General features: G+C 35.7%; 5 protein-coding genes across 8 annotated transcripts in view; 3 read left to right on the forward strand and 2 right to left on the reverse strand.

The window, feature by feature from the left end:
- Window positions 1286–2271, forward strand: LOC105171507 (flowering-promoting factor 1-like protein 3). The gene has a single exon (XM_011092650.2). The coding sequence runs from the start codon at window positions 1514–1516 to the stop codon at window positions 1820–1822; it is 309 nt and encodes a 102-aa protein (XP_011090952.1). The 5' UTR covers window positions 1286–1513; the 3' UTR covers window positions 1823–2271.
- On the reverse strand, window positions 3745–7030 carry LOC105171508 (vesicle-associated membrane protein 724). 2 transcript variants are annotated; one of them, XR_002287925.1, is made up of 6 exons: window positions 6645–7030; window positions 5763–5904; window positions 5546–5666; window positions 4771–4833; window positions 4292–4676; window positions 3745–4200 (listed from the first exon to the last, which is right to left on the reverse strand). XR_002287925.1 is itself a non-coding variant. In XM_011092651.2 (5 exons), the coding sequence occupies exons 1-5, from the start codon at window positions 6835–6837 to the stop codon at window positions 4527–4529; spliced, it is 669 nt and encodes a 222-aa protein (XP_011090953.1). In that variant the 5' UTR covers window positions 6838–7030; the 3' UTR covers window positions 3745–4526. The 2 variants fall into 2 exon arrangements, 1 of the variants encoding a protein (XP_011090953.1); XM_011092651.2 differs by having other exon boundaries at window positions 3745–4676.
- LOC105171509 (CAP-Gly domain-containing linker protein 1) lies at window positions 9284–11686 on the forward strand. Of its 2 annotated transcripts, none has more exons than XM_011092652.2 (7): window positions 9284–9589; window positions 9667–9711; window positions 9798–9851; window positions 10203–10256; window positions 11081–11134; window positions 11219–11290; window positions 11384–11686. In XM_011092652.2, the coding sequence occupies exons 1-7, from the start codon at window positions 9536–9538 to the stop codon at window positions 11498–11500; spliced, it is 450 nt and encodes a 149-aa protein (XP_011090954.1). In that variant the 5' UTR covers window positions 9284–9535; the 3' UTR covers window positions 11501–11686. The 2 variants fall into 2 exon arrangements, with proteins under 2 accessions (XP_011090954.1, XP_011090955.1); XM_011092653.2 differs by having other exon boundaries at window positions 11390–11686.
- Window positions 13132–14620, forward strand: LOC105171510 (heavy metal-associated isoprenylated plant protein 35-like). The gene is made up of 3 exons (XM_011092654.2): window positions 13132–13321; window positions 13410–13485; window positions 13617–14620. The coding sequence occupies exons 1-3, from the start codon at window positions 13271–13273 to the stop codon at window positions 14447–14449; spliced, it is 960 nt and encodes a 319-aa protein (XP_011090956.1). The 5' UTR covers window positions 13132–13270; the 3' UTR covers window positions 14450–14620.
- Window positions 16885–20548, reverse strand: part of LOC105171512 (probable protein phosphatase 2C 40) — a 4384-nt gene continuing 720 nt past the window's right edge. Inside the window, exons 1-4 of one of the 2 annotated variants that reach the window (XM_020697430.1) lie at window positions 19870–20106; window positions 18325–19412; window positions 17884–18148; window positions 16885–17256 (exon numbers count right to left, since the gene is read on the reverse strand). In XM_020697430.1, coding sequence (XP_020553089.1) covers window positions 17129–17256; window positions 17884–18148; window positions 18325–19407 — 1476 coding nt within the window. In that variant the 5' untranslated portion in view covers window positions 19408–19412; window positions 19870–20106 and the 3' untranslated portion in view covers window positions 16885–17128. Of the gene's footprint in view, window positions 17257–17883; window positions 18149–18324; window positions 19413–19869; window positions 20107–20548 lie in introns of those variants that run through there. The other variant, XM_011092656.2, reaches the window with a different exon arrangement.

The following is a 20548-nucleotide window of genomic DNA, read 5'->3' on the forward strand; positions in this document are numbered from 1 at the left end:
AATTAGAAGCACATATATATGTCTCAACTAATTTAGGGGGAGACATTCTTGGGCAATATTGTCTTGACCTGGACAACCTTTATCAACTGTTCCTTCTTTTAAAGTCTTACAGTACTCTACCTGCTGCTGCTAGATATGACCCTCCAACTACTGATCAAGACCACTACTGTCGCATTGCTATTGCTAATACATTAGCTTCACATTATAGAGTAGTAATCAAATTGTTGAGTCTGTTTGTCCATACGAATTATTACGTAGTATGAAACTAAAGTGAATATGATACTAGTTGTAATATTTGAAGGCAGAAGGCATGGGAGGGTGAGTGGAAAAGATACATGTGTAATGTAATAACAGGTAGCTGATCCTAATTCCAGTTGGATATCCTGAGAGTGCATGGTAGATCGATATATATCCTCATAAATGTCCAAAACTGAGGGCATTGACTTGTGAAGATAAGGGGCTTACTAATTCTTTCAGAAATCAGAAATAGCCCTTTGAAAAAGCCCACTCCTTTCTTGAATGGGCTACTCTCATATTTCCCTTTCCTTTGAATGAGAATATATATATATGTATGTATATATGAAACAGTAATTAGGATTAGTTTGTAATTTTATTGTGTGGTGTATTCTTTCTTATCCTATCCACATTCGACACAGTGAGAAAGAGAGAGAGAGAGAGAGTATGGGGCAAGAGAGTTCTCCATTTGTCCCTCATGAGTTTGATTTTGACTGCTTGCAGCTTTTGTCACACTCATGCCATGCATCAACCTTTCCATTTGCATGAACCCAACTTTTTCCAATTATTAATATTAAATTATTTTCTTGTTTTTCATCTATATCACTCAAATATATATATATATATATATATATCACAATATGGTACTCTGATCAGTACCCCCTATGTCCAACCACACACATACTATGTGTAATAAAAGTGTGTGTATACAAAAAAGAGATGGGATTCTCTGTTTAGGTATTGTTCTTTGGTAAAAATGCAGTTTTGGCTAAAGAAATTATATATATATATGAATAGTTAGTTAGTCGGAATAGAATCGTAAAAAAAGTTGACGATGAGTATTAGTATATGAGAAGATGAAATTAATTAAAAAGAAGGTTCTTGAGAACCCATTAAGACAAAAATAAAGTATATTAAATTTGGTGTAGGCTGTATTCACTATTATATATGTGCAAAACCCAAATAAAATAGTGATGCTTGCAATCTGATAAAAAGCAACCCCACCCTTTTTTCATATAAAAAGAAGGAACCTAGTTCTTAATATTAAAGACAAGAACAATATAATGCCATATATAGCTTGTTTGCTTGCTTAATTATATCCACCATTTACAACTTTCTCAACCTCTATTTCTTTTTTTCTAAAGGGGTGGGTGAGTAGGGGTTTAATTGAATTCCATATAGCATATATCCTCTATATATATATGTCTCTATATCCACCACTTCTATATCCTCTCATCATTACCTTGATCATCAAATATTAATTACTTGAAAAACAGCTATGTCTGGTGTTTGGGTGTTCAAAAACGGCGTTGTCCGGCTGGTGGAGAATGCCGGAGACTGCCATGGCAAGAAAGTGCTAGTCCATGTACCAACAAATGAGGTTATCACATCATATTCTGTTCTCGAGAGGAAGTTGTCGTCTCTCGGTTGGGAGAGGTACTATGATGATCCTGAACTCCTTCAGTTCCACAAGAGGTCCACAGTTCATCTCATTTCCCTCCCTAAGGATTTCAACAAGTTCAAGTCCATGCACATGTACGACATCGTTGTCAAGAATCGCAACGAGTTTGAAGTCAGGGATATGTAGTAGTAGTAGCAGTAGTACTCATAATTGGTTAACTGATCTCATCATCAGTTTGTGGTGATCCATAATTAGGTTGTCTTGATTCTGAGTGTTTGTTGATTTCGAATGGTGTCTGAGTAATTAAAAGCCCTTTTGGACTTACCTAATGGGGGCAAGATTTGAAGTGTTTAACACGACTAGTTTAGTGCTCTTTTTATTTTTGGTGCAATGTTTGATATGTGTAACGTATGTATCTCATGGTACGAGGTACTGCTGTGTTGTAATGTTGTGAAAATGATGAGGGATGGGGTTCGAGTCTAGGTAGGTTGTGTAATATTGAAGGTTGTCTAGTTTTATATGCAAATTAACAGAGTGTTGTTTGTTTCGATGCTGTATTAATCCTTGTGATTTTGCAATCAATATTGTCAAAGTGAGTTACATATCTATATAAATGGTTTGGATTGGTTTGTGAATGTTGTATTTCTTTATTCCACACAGCCTAAATTGCTGTCTTCTTGCTCGATAAATATGTAATATTTGGATAGCAAGAATGAATAAAATGCGGAATAAAGCTTGTGTTTATCTACTACTTGTGTAATAACAACATCAATTACTTTGTTGTGTTAATTAGGCATTTGAGACATCTTAAGTCATGGTTGAACAAACACTTTCGTTGTTGCGAAGGTTCAGAATTTTGTTACATGACATGGTTTCAGTGACGAAGATGAATTGTAACTTTTGAAACGAGAATAGAATATTAAGTATTTGTATCAAATGCGTGATAATTAATAACTCAAGCGATTAGGGATTTCTTGGTGTAATACTGTATTTGTTAGACAAACTATGCACCTAAAGGTCTGAAAACTATGTTGCAGTGAATGAACAAGTACGTCGAGCTAATTAATTCACACCAAGAACATGGGAAAGAGGAGGAAACAATAGGAAATAGTAGAAAGTGCATTGTTTCTTATGGATCTCCATTTCTATTCCCTTCAATTGTTTCGTCTATGTTGTAATAGACATTACTTAATCACTAGCACTCCAACCTATGATCCATGCCATAATTATTAATTAGGTATATACAGTTATATTATGTTAACGTGACTGTGATTATGTCTGTGTTTCGCAATATTACATGACCTAAAGGCTGACACCCTATAGCTGATAGTACTAAATCATATAACAAGTAAATCATATTTTTCCTTCTGATCATATATCAAAAGCTTAGAATACTAATATGTTGTTAAAGTTGGCCCTGCTCAAGAATTTTCTGCAACGTGTATTTGCTGCAACAATATACACATTGTGACTTGTGAGCACATATGAATATCATAGAGCATTGCCTTGTCAAGATGGAAGTTATGGGTTCGAGCCCCACTAATCTCAACGAATCCAATATCCACTAAATACATCAGCTCATTGTTCCTTTCTATGAACTAGTAAAGGATGTCGGGCATACTTTCATTCCCAAATCAAATTAGCTATTAGACTCCAAACTTTTAAATTAGGCGATCATTTAGAACACAATACGTATAATTTGTATATATTTAACATGATATTTTTATTACACAATAATTTTTTCATAATTAAATGACTTGTTTGTGAAGATTCTTGCTTTAAAACTCCCTTTTTGACAAAGATGCCTCAAAAGAGTTGTTGGTGTGCTTGAACCCAAAATCTATAAAAATAACATTTCTACAACTTTGAACTTTCTTTGGTTCCGTTTCCATCTCTCACAGATTCTTCTTTGATTTCTTAATAAAAAGACACACTGCTCTGCCAGCGCCCACTCCCATAAAACAACTTTTACAAGTTAGGCAAACCACGACTTTCATGTCCAACAAGCTAGTACGGCGCCACCCTATAAAAGAAAGCGTCAACCGATATCTTTCCGTTGCCAAATTCACAATTAAGCCGATGGCTGAGGCAAGATTGTACTTGAATTGGTGGGGTGCGCCGGGCCCGAGCAGTAGTGCAACGCATGGGCGACGCGCGAAGACCCAGGCAGCAAGCTACCTTATTGGGCCTTCCCCCTAAAAAAATTAATTTAATATCATGTGGGCCGATGGCCCACGTATCAGATATTAAACTGATAAGAACAGATACTACACTTGATCTTAGCCAAAAGGCCGAGAAAGGTATGCTTCAAAACGGGTTTGCCCGGCCCATTTTATAGTCTGTAGGATTACCCCCTTTTGCTTTTCTTTGTCCATGTGGGATAAAGCTCGGTGATGTTATCTCCACCAGATGCTTTTGCCTCTGCAGATCTTGGCACAACATCTGTAGCTGGATAATGATGATTCTTCCATCGTTCTTCGACATTGTATCACTCATATTATTGAACGAGACGACTGCATGGGACGAGCTTTCATCGATGCTGGTCAATGTGAAAGTGCTCGTTTCTGTATCATATTGTGAGATCAGCCAATGAAACCACATGAAGCAAACAACTCTCAAGTATTAGGAAATAGACGAATGTTGCATCAAGAATACCTTCTATTATTTATTCTGTAAAACTAAGAAAGAATGTGTATTATACATAAGATGTAGAACAAACAGTTACAGCAATTATATCGGCAGCGGTGCACGTAATGTCTTCTTCTTCCACAGTTCCCCCGTCGTCAAGAGAACATGAGATGAGGAGAAAGGGGGCTGTTGATAATCTCTCGAATCAAGCTCTAAACTATTTGCAGAAAACTCCCTCACGTGTCGTAAACAGAAGATACTTCTAGTTGGTGCAGTTAAAACCGCGGCAAACAGAGAGCCAGATTATGAGGACAAGGAGGAGGATGATTCCGAGCACAACTAACTTTATTTTCATGTTTTGGTACCACATTTTTCGTCGGATTTGCTGCCCTTGTTTCTTGAATTCTTGAGCCTGCATAGACAAGGAAAAGCGATCAGTAGTAAGCTTGTGTACATGAAAACCCAAGAGTAAGTGCAAATTGCAAAAGTTGGATGAATCAGCCTACCGAATTGCGCAGGTCCTCTGCCTTGTCGTTTAGGCTGGTTAGGATTTCACCTCTTTCCATAGTCTGGAAGATGCATAGAGGGTCAAGTAGTCGAAAACCAAAAGAGAAAACGGAACTACTAATGAGAAATAAAAAAGATGAAGCTAGAAACTAATGAAGCTACTCGAGAGTGGGAAGGGTATAAACTAAGTAATCAATCTGAAGCTGCCTCATCCTACTGAGTATTTCAGCTATTTTTTCCTTGCCTTATTTTGTTAAGCTTTAGTCTACATTGGAGGTGGGTTCTAGGTACTAACGAAGGGATCATGATAGCAGGTACGAGGGTAAGGATCCTTTGATAGACACCTCAAGATTACACTTAAACCTAAATCACTCGTCTGGACCTGCGGTAATTACCTTGGCACCTTTCTTACCACATCCATTAAGTTGATTTTCAGGTGGTATTTATCGTTAATATGAGAATCACGAATAAAGGCCATATGCCTCGTGTATCTATAGCTTTACAGTTACATATTTGTCAAGCTAAGATTGAACTGTGAATGAGTTGAACTGGAAAAGGGGGAAGTAGAAACTGTACGAGTAACAAAAGATTTTGTGGGACAATCAAGAGATCATCTGGTTTTTGTAATTTGCATAAATATAGAGAGGAATAGAGCTATAAGTTTAAAAATAACGAAGGTTTAGATCAAGGCAAAATACTAGCGGAAAGCAACCAAAAAGCAGCAGAGATGTACGAACAGAGCAATATTTCTCCAGTTTAGTTCATTTCACATACCTTGTCTATATTCTCCAGCATAATACTTTTGACTTCTGAAACTTGGGCCTTAACTTTCAATAGTTTCTCAATCTCATCGGCATGATCAATAATGTATTGCATGTGTTCTTTCATTAGAGGCCTGCATTTCAGAGATTTCTGAATTTCGTCAATCTCGACAACTCAAATGTACAAAAAAGTATCAACAACTCGTCTTCCACTTCTGAGAGAACATTACCCAAATTCTTTGTTCAGACTTTTCGCAACTGCTGTATCTGCTTTACCACCTCCATATCTTTTCTTGAAATCAGCTTTTATACGTTCCAAAAGTGCAATTGAGATCTGTTTGCCGACGGATTCTTTGGCAACGACGCAGTATGCTGCATGATTAGTAAGCATGATGTCAGGTGGGTAGAAGCACAAAGTTCTCAACTTACGTCTCTCAGGTCTTGAAAATGACATGAAAACTAGACACCAGGCCGGAGTCAAGGACACAACGAAAGAGACGAACAAAAGACAATCGTTTCAACTGTGTTTTCCACCATTTAGTTCCCAACATATCCAACTTTCGTGGCTATCTAAAAGTGGTCCTTGTAGAACCGTGAAGTTTAAAAACAATACATAGTTTTCCAACATGAAACAATCAAAAGTAACTGGTCCAAAGACCCAGGTATGCAAGGTTTAACCAGTACAAAGTTACACTAGAGCCATTCTAACAAAGTTACAAAGTAAAAGATGCATTCAAGTCCATTTTTAATATCTTGAATTAGCTTTGGTTTGATTTACAGCTTTTGTACATCTATAAGTTAATCTAGATTATCGCAGGAGCTAGCAGAGATATATATTTTTCAATCATTGATCAATTCACGTATGCAAATCCAAATTACTACAGATCCAAGAACGCAAATCTCCAGCAGCTCAAAAGAGAAAAAACAATTCCAAGAAAATTTCCAGAAGCGAAAAATTCACTAAATTGCTTGAACCATAACTTCTAGCTAAAGGAATCAGTAAAGACTGAAGCTTTTAAACTTTCTGCCTCAGATCCAAGAAAACCCATTTCAAAATCAATCTCCAACCTAACGGAAAGAATCGTCAATAACTAAAAAAGAAGAGAAATTACCATAACCATCTTCAACTAGGAAGTTAAAAATGTGGTGATCACACTTGTACGTGAACTTGTTGTTGGAAGACGGCAACCTCTGCAAACACTGAGCAGCAATCGCCGGAAAGTTGCCGGTGAACTCGGTGTACTCCGCCAACACCATCGTGCCGCGCGCTACGAAGCTGTATATGAACGATTCTTGGCCGCCCATGGCTGAATCCACTCACTCGGATTCCGAAAGGAAATTGAGCAACAAAAGCTATCACCGGAGTGACTTGAAGTAGAACTTTGTTGTCAAAATTGTAGTGCGTTTCTTGGTGGGCTGCTCCTGATTTGATTCGAGGATGTAATAAGAAGGGTGGCAGGGCAACGGCAGCTGCTCTTCTTTGATTACCTCTTTTCCTTCCATCTTCCCTGATTAATTTTTATATTCTCTATTTTCTTCTTAAATTAGTCAAAGTTTTTACATTTTCTTAACTTTAACTTTTATATTTGTTTTATTATTAGATGTGAATGATTAATTAAATATAATTGAAAAAAACATACATATCTAAGTTTTTTTCCCGACTAAGACACGTTTAATTAAAAAATTAGCAACTCGATCAACGATTTAATTTTTCTATTCAACAATTTTACCACATTATTTAAAATCTGTTTAGATATATCTTGGTACGTGCATAAATTTGACTGAATTCAAAATAGTTAATAAAGTATTTTATATAAATTTATTAAATAAAAAAGAAAAGAGTTGGGGGAGTTGGGACATAGTCCAAATCTAACTTGTGGAATATTTGCAAAGCAATTTGATATTTGAATACAAAATGGAGAAAATTGTGTTGCTTTTCAACGAAGGTTACATAGTGTTGATTATTCAGATTCTTGAATTAGATTGAGATATGGGGAAAGGATCGAAGAAACCAACACGAACGCGTGACGGCGTCGTGTTAGTGGAAGTGGTCTTCCAAGATTATCATTTTTGTTCACCGCAGGTTGTCAAACACACACACACACACATCCCATTTTATAATACGCCTAACATGCCTCAAGTCCTCGCTACGATTCTTTCATACAAACTAATCGTTGCGCCACACCCGATTCTCATAAGTATATAAAAAAATATTATAAAAAATTATAATGTGAAATAAAAAAAATTATACAAATAAATAACCATTTTGTGGTTGAAAATTTTAAATTTTAGAAAATGAAAATTTCGGTGTTTGAACAATTTAAAAATGGTTGTAATTTAAGTTTGGTGTGCTTATAAGCTCTAATATATTTAACTCCATATTCAATACTTTATATTTAAAATTAATCATATATTATAATTATTAAGTAATATCACATATTTTAAATTTAGCTAATGATGAAATATATTTAGGTAATGATGAAATATGGTATTTTTATTTATATATTTAATCTCTATATAAAAATAAGATTAATTGACAAGTTAATAAGTTCATTATTATTACTATATGTTTTATATTTTATATTAATTATTAATTTTTTAAATTATTTAATACTTTAAGAAAATTAGGAATATTGTGCTGTTAAAAATACTTTAATGCTTGTCAATCTAACATAATAAATAATCTAAAATAATTATTTTATTTTAATTATAGATAAAAATTAATAAGAAAAAGTTCGAGCTCAAGCTCAAAATTAAAATTTTTCTAAGCTCGACTCAAACTCAACTCATTTACACCCCTAAAAATATATATATATATATCTTTCTTTCTTCCATCTTTATCTTTAATATTTTTCAAATGTTTTAATAAAGCGTAATAAAATGGTTATTTTAGGATCCACATCCACAACATAAAACTTCAAGCTGGCTTTCATGGAAAGGTGTGATAGGGTTGTTGGGAGAAAAATAAAAACACTTGTGGCAAAAATTACAAGCCAATATATTGATTTTGACACGGAAAAATGCAAGTAATTCCCTGTAATATTATAAAAATAAATAAATTATTTTTCTATGAAAAAAATAATAATATCTCTCTGTTTTTTCTAAATTTTAACAATTTACTTCCTTCTCAATAAGGAGGTAAATTGCTCCTTTTTAAAAGTATAAGGGGTAAATTGTTATTTTTTTTTTCATAAGTCTGTACTACTAAATGTTGTTACTTCCATAAAAACTCTCATTTAATTGTACTGGCATCGTCGCACACGATTTTCACAACCATATAAAATAAATTTTGGTGTGAGATGATAAGAAAAAAGAAATTTAAGAAAAGAACAAATTATAATAAAAATATTAAAAATATGGAGCAGTTAAGATGAAAAAAATATGATTGTAAAATTATTAAAAAATATTAAAATTATTAATTTAATCAGATTTAATTAAAAAAACAACTAAAATAAAGAGTAAATATAGATATTAAAAAATTGGTAGGAAATTTTTTTTTTTGTTTATAATAATATAGATAAATTTTTATTATAATATACATTTTTTTTTGGGTAAATATAAGTTTTATTAATAAAATAAGATCGTACAGTAGAACAGTGCTCAACTGGTGGTTTCTCCCTCGACAAGCCAAAGGGATACGCCATAATCTATATAACGCACATGAACTAACAGAACGAGATAAATTATAATATACATTTTTGTGGATTTTTTTTTTGGGGGGGGGGGGGGGGGGGGGGGGGGAAAATGAGGAAAAAGGGAAAAAAGAAAAGAGAAAACAGAGTTTCAGCCCGAAATTCGCCCGCCCAAACATATCTCGTTCACGGAGAAATTGAGTTTCAATTTGAACCACCGTAGCAGTACGGCGACTACTGTTTAATAATTGAATTATTCCCACCTTGCTTTTTCTCATACTGTCAAAACCCTTGCTAAAACCAAAAAAGCTCAGATCCAAACCCATTCAATTTTTCTTCGATTAACGATACTGCTTTTGGTTTTTTTGCCGATGGAAAATTCCGAGTCCACTTCTTCGGTTCCTCCTCCAGCTCCTCTGTCTGAGGTAGGAAGCAGTGATGATCTTTCGTCTTCTAGCTTTTCTTCTTTTAATTTATGATTTTTTTTTTGTTTGTTTTGAAGAAAAAGGAGAATGAGAATGTGACGCCGATTAACCCTAAGTTTGCGGTACGTCTTGTTAGTTTGATTGTCCGTTTCTATCGATTTTGAGCATTGGTTGAGTTTGAAGATTATGTACGGATATGGATATGCAGGAATTGGCTGAATCGCGGCAGGAGCTTCTCAGTAGAATTCAGAATCTGAAGCAGGTTGATCTTTTATACGCTACTTTTGTTTGTTTATTTAATTTTCAGCTTTCTATTTATTCACTACAGAAGTTGGTTTAGGTATTAATTTGGTTAGATTTTTAGTTATTCTTTCAGTTTTAGAAGATGGTACTGAAGAAAATCATTGGTTAGCTTCAGGAAATCGTTGTTATTTCCTGAAAATCACAATTTACAGAAATGATTTTCCGCACATGTATTTTAACAGGAAATCTGTAAGCAGATTTAAAATCCTCAAAGGGTTTGTAAGGCTAGGATTTGCTCTTGCTTAACGTTTTTCTTTTGTTTAGTTTTACAAATTCTTAAATCGTTTCATCTTTTCTTCTAATTTAATAGGACCTGCAAAACTGGAGGATGAAGCTGGACACTCAAGTCAAGGTTTACCGTGATGTAAGTATTAGCTTTTAATTTTAAAGTGTTATCATTTTAATGAGCACTATGATGTCCTTGTGGATGTGTTGATAAACTATCCCTTTGTTGCTGTTCTGCTCCTTTAGTATGTTGAGTATCTATGCTGTTTTGCTGTATGCGTGGTAGACTTACCATCAGTTAATTGTGTCGCTTGAAGCATAAAGTGGTAGAAACAGTTCCTAGCAGCAATCTGCTACGTGGACTAGTGATAATATTCATGTTGAGTACTACTGCATATTGAGCTTTTCTAATCTCATCCGATCTGGCAAAATAAAAAAAAGTATGTTTGTTGATTGGCATTCGTCAACTAAGAAGCATTTTGGGGGCCATCAAATGTGACTCTCAAAAGTAAGGACATGAACATGGTTCTAGCCAATCAGTTCTATTTATGGAGGTGTTGTATCAGTTGGGGAAATTTAGTGCCGCCAATGTGAATTTGCACCCATGTAAGTTGTGAATGATTGGATTAACACATGATGATGAAATCATGTGATCCTATTTGTTGCTAGCTTATGTAGGTACAAATTCACAGGGGCAGCAACACCAAACCTAGTTGTGTGGGACTTTTAAGCATTGGGTCAAGGGTGTGGAATTCCAGCGTCCAAGTGTTTTTAAGGTGTTAGAACTTGGAATCGAGTTATGTTTTTCAAATCTTGGACTATTATTATACTAGATGTATTTTCTCCCGCGGGGCTTCTAACTATTTGTTTGACCCCAGCAATTAATTATCATTAACTCTCCTTTGATTCTGACTTGCATCAAATTTGCCATGCCATTCAGTTTCTATTTTCTTTTTTATGTAGGAGCTCTCTGAGCTGAAGAAATCACTCAATACTGAAGTGGAGCAACTCCGGACAGTGAGTGGTTTTCCTATACTTTATTCTAGTTTAAACTGTGATGATATGCCACAATCATGCGGTTAATTTGGTTGATAAATGAAGGAATTTCGAGAACTGAGGACCACTCTCCAACAGCAGCAGGAAGATGTCACAGCCAGCCTAAGAAATTTAGGGGTCAGTATCTGTTGCTTATATGTAGCTTCTTCGGTTGAGCTTTTTAACGTATTTATTGAAGTTGTCAATTTCATTCTTTGGAAACTGTTGTAGCTGCAGGATGAATTGGGAGAAACAATAGGGGCTGAAGGTGCAAAAGACGTGGAAAACAACAAGGAGGTAGCTCAAGATTTACCGAAAGAAGATGATGGTAAAGACACCAATGAATAGGCTGGCTAAACTATTCTCTTTTGCTACCTCATTTGTGGTATTATTGTGCCTGGAAGAGTTGCCACTTTGTCTGGGTTGTAGATCAAACGTCTTACCTTTATTTTCGTTATGTGACATTTGTCCAGCATCACTTCACTAATAGTGATGCCGATTGTTAATTTCAATTTAATTATTTGACTCTCAGCATATTTCGTTAGCGGTTTCCATTTTCCATTTCATATCACTTGAGAAACATGTGCTCAAAGCCTCAAACTAAGCTAGTAATTGGACAAAATATTACAATCAAGCTGATACCTAATTCCAGGTAATGGGCTTCAACATAGATCTGACCATATTAATTGGGGTATTCTTTATGAGCCATGGTTTGCAATTTTAGCTCCTCTTCCAACAAAGTTTCTCTATTTGTATAAAGTATTTTTTTTTCTCCATAAAACATGGTCATTTTCTGATGTCACACTGAAAGGTTTATCTTTCTTCAAGTCCATTTCATGGCATTTCTTTCTAATTAAAATTTCCCTGTTGTCAAGGCCTGGAGGATAGCCTTCTGTTTGGCAATATCCTAAATTATGGCATTCAAAATTCAATGTACATAGTGGACTGTAAACAAATCAAGTCATTTATTAGCTCTAGACGCCTTCACACATTACGAAGGCAATAATAATAAATTTTGGACGGGACAATGATAGGAAAGTCTCTCTCATGAATTTAAGGAAGTTGAGTGGAGTAGAGGAGCTCTGTCCTGTCTTGTCCCTGCCAAAACTTGTAGTAGTCATTTATATTAATGATTCTGGTTCGTGTGAGCTTTCAAAAACCCATGATTATTTCTCTATGTTGAATGATCTGTTAATTGGAAAAAAAGGCACATATTTGATTGGTGAGATTCCTAGGCTGGACGTTGTATAAACTCTTTCCTAATCCAGTTACTAAGAATGTTTACCCAGATTAGAATCCACTGTGTCATCAATCCTAACTAGATTCAGATCCGGGAAAAGGCAGAGGGCCCAGATTTGAATCCCACTCCTATCAACTTATTTAGGATAAAAACTTAATTGATTTTACTCTAACAATAATATCTCAGCATTTACTATCTTCCTAAGTGTAACTTTCTACAGAATTATTTTCATATAGAAGGAGAATAAAATTTAATTTGACATACTTAAACTAGATTGGGCCATGCAAAATTGGGTTTGGCTCCATTTAGATGTACTGGATTTGTTGAATTGAGCAAAAGTTTGGTTCCCCGTTGGATTGAGAAGACAACACTTAGGCAGGAAGAGTGTTATTGGTGCGTTTTGAATTTTCTTATACCATTTCACACTACTTGACGTAGACCTAAAACTAAAAGCTTCCTCGTTGGTAGGTATTAAATGTTCTTGTTCGAAATTCTTGATCCATTTAATTAAATTGAACAATGATCTACCTCTCCTGATTTGATCCTTTCATTCTAAACAGTTTCTTAGAAATAGTTAGAGCTAAAAGAAGATTATTTGTTTGTAATAAATAATTCAAAGTAAGAGCACTTGGTCTTGGTGATAGCAGGAGGTAGGAGGGAGGGGCATCTCATGTCATTTTCAAATTAGAGTACAGGTTGCAACCAATCAGATAGCTCTCTTCCTTCATCTTTGTTGAGAGCACTCACTAGTAAGGAGCAACTATCTTTACTCTCTAGTCTTATCTACCACTAACTCCTTCATTCATCATACTCAAAACTCCTCCGCATTCCCTACCCTACCCCCCCCCCCCCCGCTCCCCCCCCCCCCCCCCCCCCCCATGGCATCAGGACAAGCAGAAGAACCTTCTCAACCTCCCCTTCAATACCAGGTATATATGGATCTTTCATGTTCATGTCCTACTCTGCTAATTTCTGCTGTTTTCTAGCTTTGTTCAAGTGGTTATCTTTGCTTTTCAGACATGGGTTCTCAAAGTTTCCATCCACTGTCAAGGCTGCAAAAGGAAAGTGAAGAAAGTTCTGCAAAGCATTGAAGGTACGGAAACCCCACCTTCACTTCCCTACTTAGATTCCCAGCATGTTTGATTAACTTTGTGAAAATGCCAAGGAAACGTAAAAATGTAATCTTTAATACTTGTTCTCTTGTTTCTAATCTTCTCTTTTTAGGTGTTTACACGACAAACATAGATTCCCAGCAGCAAAAAGTTACTGTTACTGGCAATATTGATGCACAAACCCTGATCAAGAAACTGGTGAAAACTGGAAAGCATGCAGAATTATGGCCGGAAAAGCCTCCCTCCGCCGGCAAGGAAAAGAAGCCCGGAAAAGGAAACTGCAATGAGAAAGAAAACGACTCCAAGAGCAGTGAAAACAGCGAAGAGGAAGAGGAGGAGAATCCATCTGATCAGGGCAATAATAATAATAATCCTCAAGTCAAGATCAGCTCTCCAAGAACCAATGGTGGACCAACTGTTAAGTTCGTGGACCCTGTTTCTGTGGACAACAAGCCGCCGGAAAATCTCCCCGGCGGGGACAAATCTCCAGCGGCGGAGATTAATGGCAGCGCCAACGGTGGGGAGAAGAATAGTGGTGGAGGAGGACAGGGACAGGGACAGGGTGGTGGGAAAAAGAAGAAAAAAAAGAAAGGGCGAAAAGGGAAAAACAGCAATGCAGGTCCAGCACCTAATGGCGCACCAGCAAGCACAGGAGTGGAGATTCCAAAGGTGGGTTTCACCCAAGTTGTGGATCAGATTAATCCGAGCCCTACATCAGAGAATGTGTACCATTATCCTCCGAATTATGCGCCACAAGCAGCATATGTGGTGAGCTACAATGCGGCGCATCGCACCGGCAACGGTGGTCCAAGTTATTACATGCCTCCATCAGCGTACAGCTACGCCTCCTATGCAGCAGCAGAAATGTATGAGGCGCAAGCTGCACCGTTGGATTCGTTCGAGATATTGAGCGATGAGAACCCAAATGGATGCAACATCATGTGAAGAAGATGTAGATAAGTTAAGGAAGGTTGGTGTGGGAGAAAAATGGTGAAAATTTTGCGGTAATAGTGTCTTAGAATGTGTGTTTGAATGTGTTAAGGTAGTCTTAACTCTTCATCATCTTTCATTCTCACCTTAATTTGGTGTGTTATTAATACTAATTTGCTTGCTACATACATATATATATATATTATTATTACTATTATATCTTTCACCTACATACATATTATACCAACACACCCACACCCCTAATCTATTGTTTATTTTATAATTACAGAAACTACCCAAACAGTAATTATTGAACAATTTATGTATGTGTTTGTGAAAGATATGGTGGTTTGTGTATTATTGAGTGATTGAAGAAGGAAATTAGATATGTTCGAAGAATATTAATTAATCATATATAGGAATTTTGATGATGGGGAATTGGAATAATTGAATATTATTTTCACACCATTACCCTCCACTCTTATCTAAGACAATATCTTAATTGTTTTTGGTACACCTTAACAACATTACATCTGCTTCCCAACAAATGTCCAAACCCCTTTTCATCTTTTGACCTCAACTACTAATGCTCTTCCTTCCACACAAACATCTCTCACCTTCCTATTATTCCTACTCTAAATTTATTATAATTATACATATCTCTTTATTATTTCATAAATTATATAAATACTCTTTCAAATTTAATATTCGTCTAACAAATACTGCCTATGATTAATATTTCCTCGTAATAGCCCAATGTAAGGTAGTATTTGTTAGACGATTGTTAATTTTAGGGGGGTATTTGTAATTTTTCAAACAACGAGCAGACATTCGTAATTATATCAAATTTCGGGAGAGGTCGTTGTAATTTACCTTAAAAAATCTATTCAAGTATTGACTTTATTATTTTGGTGTCTACAATCTCGCCTTGGCACATTATTTTGATGTGATGGAATTGTGTTTATTGCATTTCGTTTGAATTACCCTAAATATTAAAAAATTAAAATTAGTTACAAGTGTTAATAATATCTGTCAATCCCACAAGTACATCGTTATTGTCGAGGTCTTTTTCTTTTGGGGGCCATCTATCACTTGAACAGCTTAGTAGGGGAGATCACTGATGTGATTGAGGACTTGAGAAACTATAGTAAATCTTGTTGTGACGCCATTCTTGTGGATACTGTGCGATTACAATAAAGTCAAATTCCATCCTATTAAAATAACGTTTCAAGACAGGATCACAGATGTCAAAATAATAAAATTAATACTTAAATACATTTTCTTATTTGTATGTAATTTTTAATTTTATTAGTTGTTAAAAATTAATTTAATATTATAATATATTTTTATTATATTATAGAATACAAAATTATAAGTATTAATTAATTAATTAATATTTATATTTTTAATTAACAATTAACAAAAAAATTTTTAAAAAAAAGGCCCAAGTCGTTTGTAGCACTCGCGACTTGGGCACAAAAAATTATGTGGCCAAATCGTTAGTGCTACTAAAGACCTGGTGTCACTAATGACATCAACCAAAATTTTAAAAAAATAAAAAAATAAATTCGCTACTAACAACTCGCCTTAATTTTGCAATTCTCCCACATTTGTGGTATTATTGTAATTTTTCTTTTTTTTTATAATATTTAAATAAATAACTCAACAAAACTCATAAGAGTCTATTGTAGTTTATCGTTCATCTCTGCTGATATCTAGAGTTGACTCGAAAGCCTTTAAAAATATGGGTTTTATTCTCCTAACCCATTTGACATTCTAAAGCTGAAGTTGAAACAAGAATCTCACAACATATGTGTCAGTTTGTGTCTGAAAATGACTTATAGGAGTTCATCTGATTTCAAGAAAGAATGTAATTCAGTTATCAGACAACCCCATTCTTGTGTTCATCGGAGTTTCTCATCATATGCAGTAGGAGGAATAAGGATGAATATCAACAAACGACAATTACTATTAGCCTCAAAAAGTTCTTGGGCAGGATCAAAGTTCCAAGTATCAGATAATTAAGCATTCACCGTACGGCGTAATGGGGCATCAGCAAGAAAGCTTAAACGAACAACCAGAATACGGAAAGCATAAGCTTAAAGGTTCGATTTCTCTTTTACTCTCCCAAATCTTGAAAGGTCAAGAAGATGTAAAGAAGAGCATCCAGGGAGGGAATCAAGCACCAAATGGAAGGCATATATGATGAGATATGCTAAACCATTTGTTTTTAACTCAAGAGAGATTCCTGACATTACTACCGAATCAAATGTTCGTGTAGCACAGTTAGTCTTAGCTAAAAAGTGATTACTTGATGGGGGAACATAGAACCACCTTTTAGCAATGCCTTGTTTATCTATGGCAGGAATCTAGCAATTCAAAATAACTTCACAGTCAAGACTCTTGACTTTGTGTCATATCTCACCGTAGAACAGCAGGAGAACGAAAAATGGAGGCAAGAAAGGCGCTTTCTATCATTACCTTGCACGCGAGAGTTACTTGTTCCACAAAAAATTGTAATATGCAAACAAATATTGATTCCATAACATGTTTTGGTAAAGATAAGACAATGTAACATATGTATGGTCCAAGGAAATAGCTGCAGAGTTTATGTTATAGTGGAACTTAAAGCTAACAGACTGCAAAAAAGATGCCTGGCGTAGACAATTTCTGGGTCGAATTTGAATTGGCAGTTCATAGACACGTCGATGCCTTTGAGGCGCGTTTGTTCGTGCCCAGGACGATTACTATGACTGTCACATCGTCGTGATATTTTCGTCTTCTGCCAGCAGGGATACTCATCAGCTCCTCCATGCTAAAACCTGGAAATATCACATGATAATAAATATATAAGAAGATTTTTTAAACAAAGACGTGTTTTATAGTGACTTACTCAAAATTTTGCAAGTCTATTATATGTAGATGACCTCCCAATGCCTGATGTATAGTATTATTTTTTATTCTTTCACTAGGCAAAAGATCATGACTAAGAAATTATGCAAGTGGCAGGTTGAATGAGACATTAAGATAGATATTTCCTCCAGATGATTTATTTAATGTTGCCTCCCCTACAAGCACTGCCGGCACAGAGCCCTAAATTTTATACGTCGGAAGTCAATACTCGACAATGCAAGAGCCACAAGTTGTAAAACAGAAAATCCGTACTGAATAGCTTCAATGACATATGCAAATATCAAGTCATCGCATAGAATAAGAAACATTTTTATTATTTGAAAACACATAATGCATACTTTGCTAGACGGACGTGCATGTTTTATAATCTATATGAGTATTTCACAATAATGCACTCATAGATAAGTAATTATCTTCACAGACGTCATTGACCTCAATCATAGCAAATAGAACATTAGCAAATGGTTCTTCATAGTTGCAGAATGGGGCAAAAAGTGAAATCTATTTAGATTCGGCCAAATAACAGAAGTTAATACCTGCCGACTCTGCTGCTCTTGCCGCAAGCTGCTCTACCAGAAATTTAGCCGGATCACCAAAAGGGTTTCTTGATATGTATGAATGTACAAGCTTTACAACTTCGTCATTGCTAAAGAAGTCAAACAAGCCATCGCTCCCCAGTACGACAAAGTGATCAGAGTTTGAAATCTCGTGTACACTTGCTGATGGTTGCAATGATACATACGGAGGGCTTATGAGATTACGGACTCGAAGAATACCCATCAAAGCATCATTCATGGATTTCTGCAGGACAAATGTAGAATGATCAGACAGAATGGAGAAACTAAACTGATTCTAAACACAATCCATGGAAGCAACTCATCAGCTTTTGTCAAGTCAAGATCAGCTGTTACTAATGACATATGAACAGTAATCCAATATGACTAGAATTATAGAAACACCTTGTAGAGTTGTTTTACCTTTTTCAAGTAACCAACTCCAAAAGCCCTTGTAACCTTTAACTTCCCTTTGACTTTTCCTGCCACAATTGTTGAAGGGTCATCAGGATGATCGTTCAGAAGTTGGATTCTCTCAACTTCATTGTCAACAGTATGACAATCAGTGAGCTGCACTGCTCGCAGACCTTCGCTTTCATATGTAGCCAATACAGCTCGACTATCACCAACGTTGAGCAAGTACAAATTTTTCCCGTGGAGTAGAACAAGTAAGACACAAGATCCTATAGATACTAAATCAGGACGGTCATCCATTTCTTGTTCAACCATGTGAAGAAATTCAGTCTCTGCTAGACTGAGAGAGTGCTGAAGGCTGTTGAGCACCCTCTGCTTAAAACATCTGTCTCCATTTCCATTATTAAGTGTGTCGTCGAAGCAACTAAGACTAACATTATTTCTAACATTTTCTGACGCCACACAGTCAGAAGCTTTAGCTGACTCCTGCTCAAGGTCCCAGTCTAGAAGGTTAAGGTGAAACGTGATTGTTTCATACAATGTTCCAGCCAGAAAATCAGCCGCATCCCTTCCATTGAAACCATCATAGATGGCACAGAAAACCCAGCCATTTTCTTCGGAACAAACAGCTTGAACTCTATCTTCACCAGCAGCGCCTCCAGCAATTTGTACTTCCATTGCGTTGAGAAAGCTTTCGCTTCTTGAAGGAGCACTCATAGACTTGAGTGAAAAGGAATCATAATCAAGACCCTCACTTGCCGAGGATGGACTAAAACTCAAATTTGACATGCTACTTTGGAGAGAAGATGATAAAAAGTCCAACTTTGGTGAAGATGGAATCCTACGGAATGAAGTAGGAGAGTCCAAAGTTGGGAGTATTTCAGACCCAAACAACCCATTGCAAATATTCGTATTAGCTAATGTTGCATTGGCACTCAATGCAGCACCGGAGAGGCAAGAGAAGGAGCTGTTGCCCCTTTGAAGTATACCTGAAGACGGGATATCAATATAATTTGTCTTGCAGTTGCAATGATAACCAAAACTAACTTTGATTTCTCCTTCAGAATCATTTAAGGTTTCCCCATGCATCATCACAGCTGAATAAAGCAAAATGCAAAAGAGCTCAATCAATAATTATCCAGTACACTGAAACAGCAACATCTAAATGGCAGTGGCGAAACAAAAAAGACAATATTCGTGCACTATGCTGAAGAGTAACCGATATAAATGTAATATCCACCCAGTAGTGCTGTGTTGCTTAACTAAAAAAATGTCACTTGCAATTCAAATTGGCCCCTTAAGAAAATAATATGGCAAATAATCCCTGAAAAACTTAAAATAATGCTGAATTTCTAATTTCCCGATGAGATGGTTGCTGGTTGATATCCATTGTGTTAACACTTCACATAAAATAGAAAGAATCATGAGAACACTTTCACATCCGTAGAGGCTTCAGATCCCTTTACTTATCTATATTGTCTATCCTAATAAGAAGATCAATTATTTTTGTGGCCATAACAGATAAAACTCAATTGCCTCACAACTAATCGTTACCTTTTGAAATTGCAAAACCAAGATCATGTGTATTATCCCATCAGTTGTAAACACTACCTTCACCAAAATCATTCTAGGCACTTCTTATCATGCTCCATCTCTTTCTCTCTCTTCTTTCTTCCCCATGTTCCTCTGTTCGTACTACATGTTTCTTGCAGTATACTTGAATTTATTCTCAAAATAGAGATGCATATTTTCATGTATTTACTACTAATTCAGAGGATGGACCAGATCATACCATTTTCTCAGCGTTAATAAGAACTTCCTCAGATGAAACATATATGACTTTTTCTAGAAGTACCAAATTGAAATGGTCAGTGATAACAATATATTGGAACATATTAAAGGAGCAATATTTAAGGTTCACAGTTTAGGTGTTCTACGTTATCAGTAGATAATGACATTACGTAACACAATCCAACAGAAAAACGAAATGATCCTCAAATAGTGAGTGAGATCTCTTATATTCTTCTCTCCCAGACCATGTAATATCTCTACCAAACTCGAAGAACCAATTAAATGCAGATTTAGACAATCCCAAAGACTGTAAAGGGAAAGGTCAAAAAAGGCTACAAGAACAGGGCAAAGAAAAAAACAACATAAACGATTACACAAGCCCATCTCCTCCACAAGAAAAAAAAAAAAAAAAAAAAAAACAAACATGACAAGAAATCAAAAT

Source organism: Sesamum indicum, linkage group LG10 (assembly GCF_000512975.1).
Source record: "Sesamum indicum cultivar Zhongzhi No. 13 linkage group LG10, S_indicum_v1.0, whole genome shotgun sequence".
Classification (NCBI taxonomy): Eukaryota; Viridiplantae; Streptophyta; class Magnoliopsida; order Lamiales; family Pedaliaceae; genus Sesamum; species Sesamum indicum.

Excerpts from the sequence above, each read along its gene's own strand:
- LOC105171508 (XM_011092651.2), bottom strand. The coding sequence starts at position 6,837 with ATGGGCGGCCAAGAATCGTTCATATACAGCTTCGTAGCGCGCGGCACG. Across the intron at positions 5,905-6,644 it reads CCTAGTTGAAGATGGTTATG|CATACTGCGTCGTTGCCAAA; the intron begins GTAATTTCTCTT and ends CTAATCATGCAG. Across the intron at positions 5,667-5,762 it reads AGTCTGAACAAAGAATTTGG|GCCTCTAATGAAAGAACACA; the intron begins GTAATGTTCTCT and ends TCTGAAATGCAG.
- LOC105171509 (XM_011092652.2), top strand. The coding sequence starts at position 9,536 with ATGGAAAATTCCGAGTCCACTTCTTCGGTTCCTCCTCCAGCTCCTCTG. Across the intron at positions 9,590-9,666 it reads CTCCAGCTCCTCTGTCTGAG|AAAAAGGAGAATGAGAATGT; the intron begins GTAGGAAGCAGT and ends TTTGTTTTGAAG. Across the intron at positions 9,712-9,797 it reads CGATTAACCCTAAGTTTGCG|GAATTGGCTGAATCGCGGCA; the intron begins GTACGTCTTGTT and ends ATGGATATGCAG.
- LOC105171507 (XM_011092650.2), top strand. The coding sequence starts at position 1,514 with ATGTCTGGTGTTTGGGTGTTCAAAAACGGCGTTGTCCGGCTGGTGGAG.
- LOC105171510 (XM_011092654.2), top strand. The coding sequence starts at position 13,271 with ATGGCATCAGGACAAGCAGAAGAACCTTCTCAACCTCCCCTTCAATAC. Across the intron at positions 13,322-13,409 it reads AACCTCCCCTTCAATACCAG|ACATGGGTTCTCAAAGTTTC; the intron begins GTATATATGGAT and ends TTTGCTTTTCAG. Across the intron at positions 13,486-13,616 it reads AGTTCTGCAAAGCATTGAAG|GTGTTTACACGACAAACATA; the intron begins GTACGGAAACCC and ends TTCTCTTTTTAG.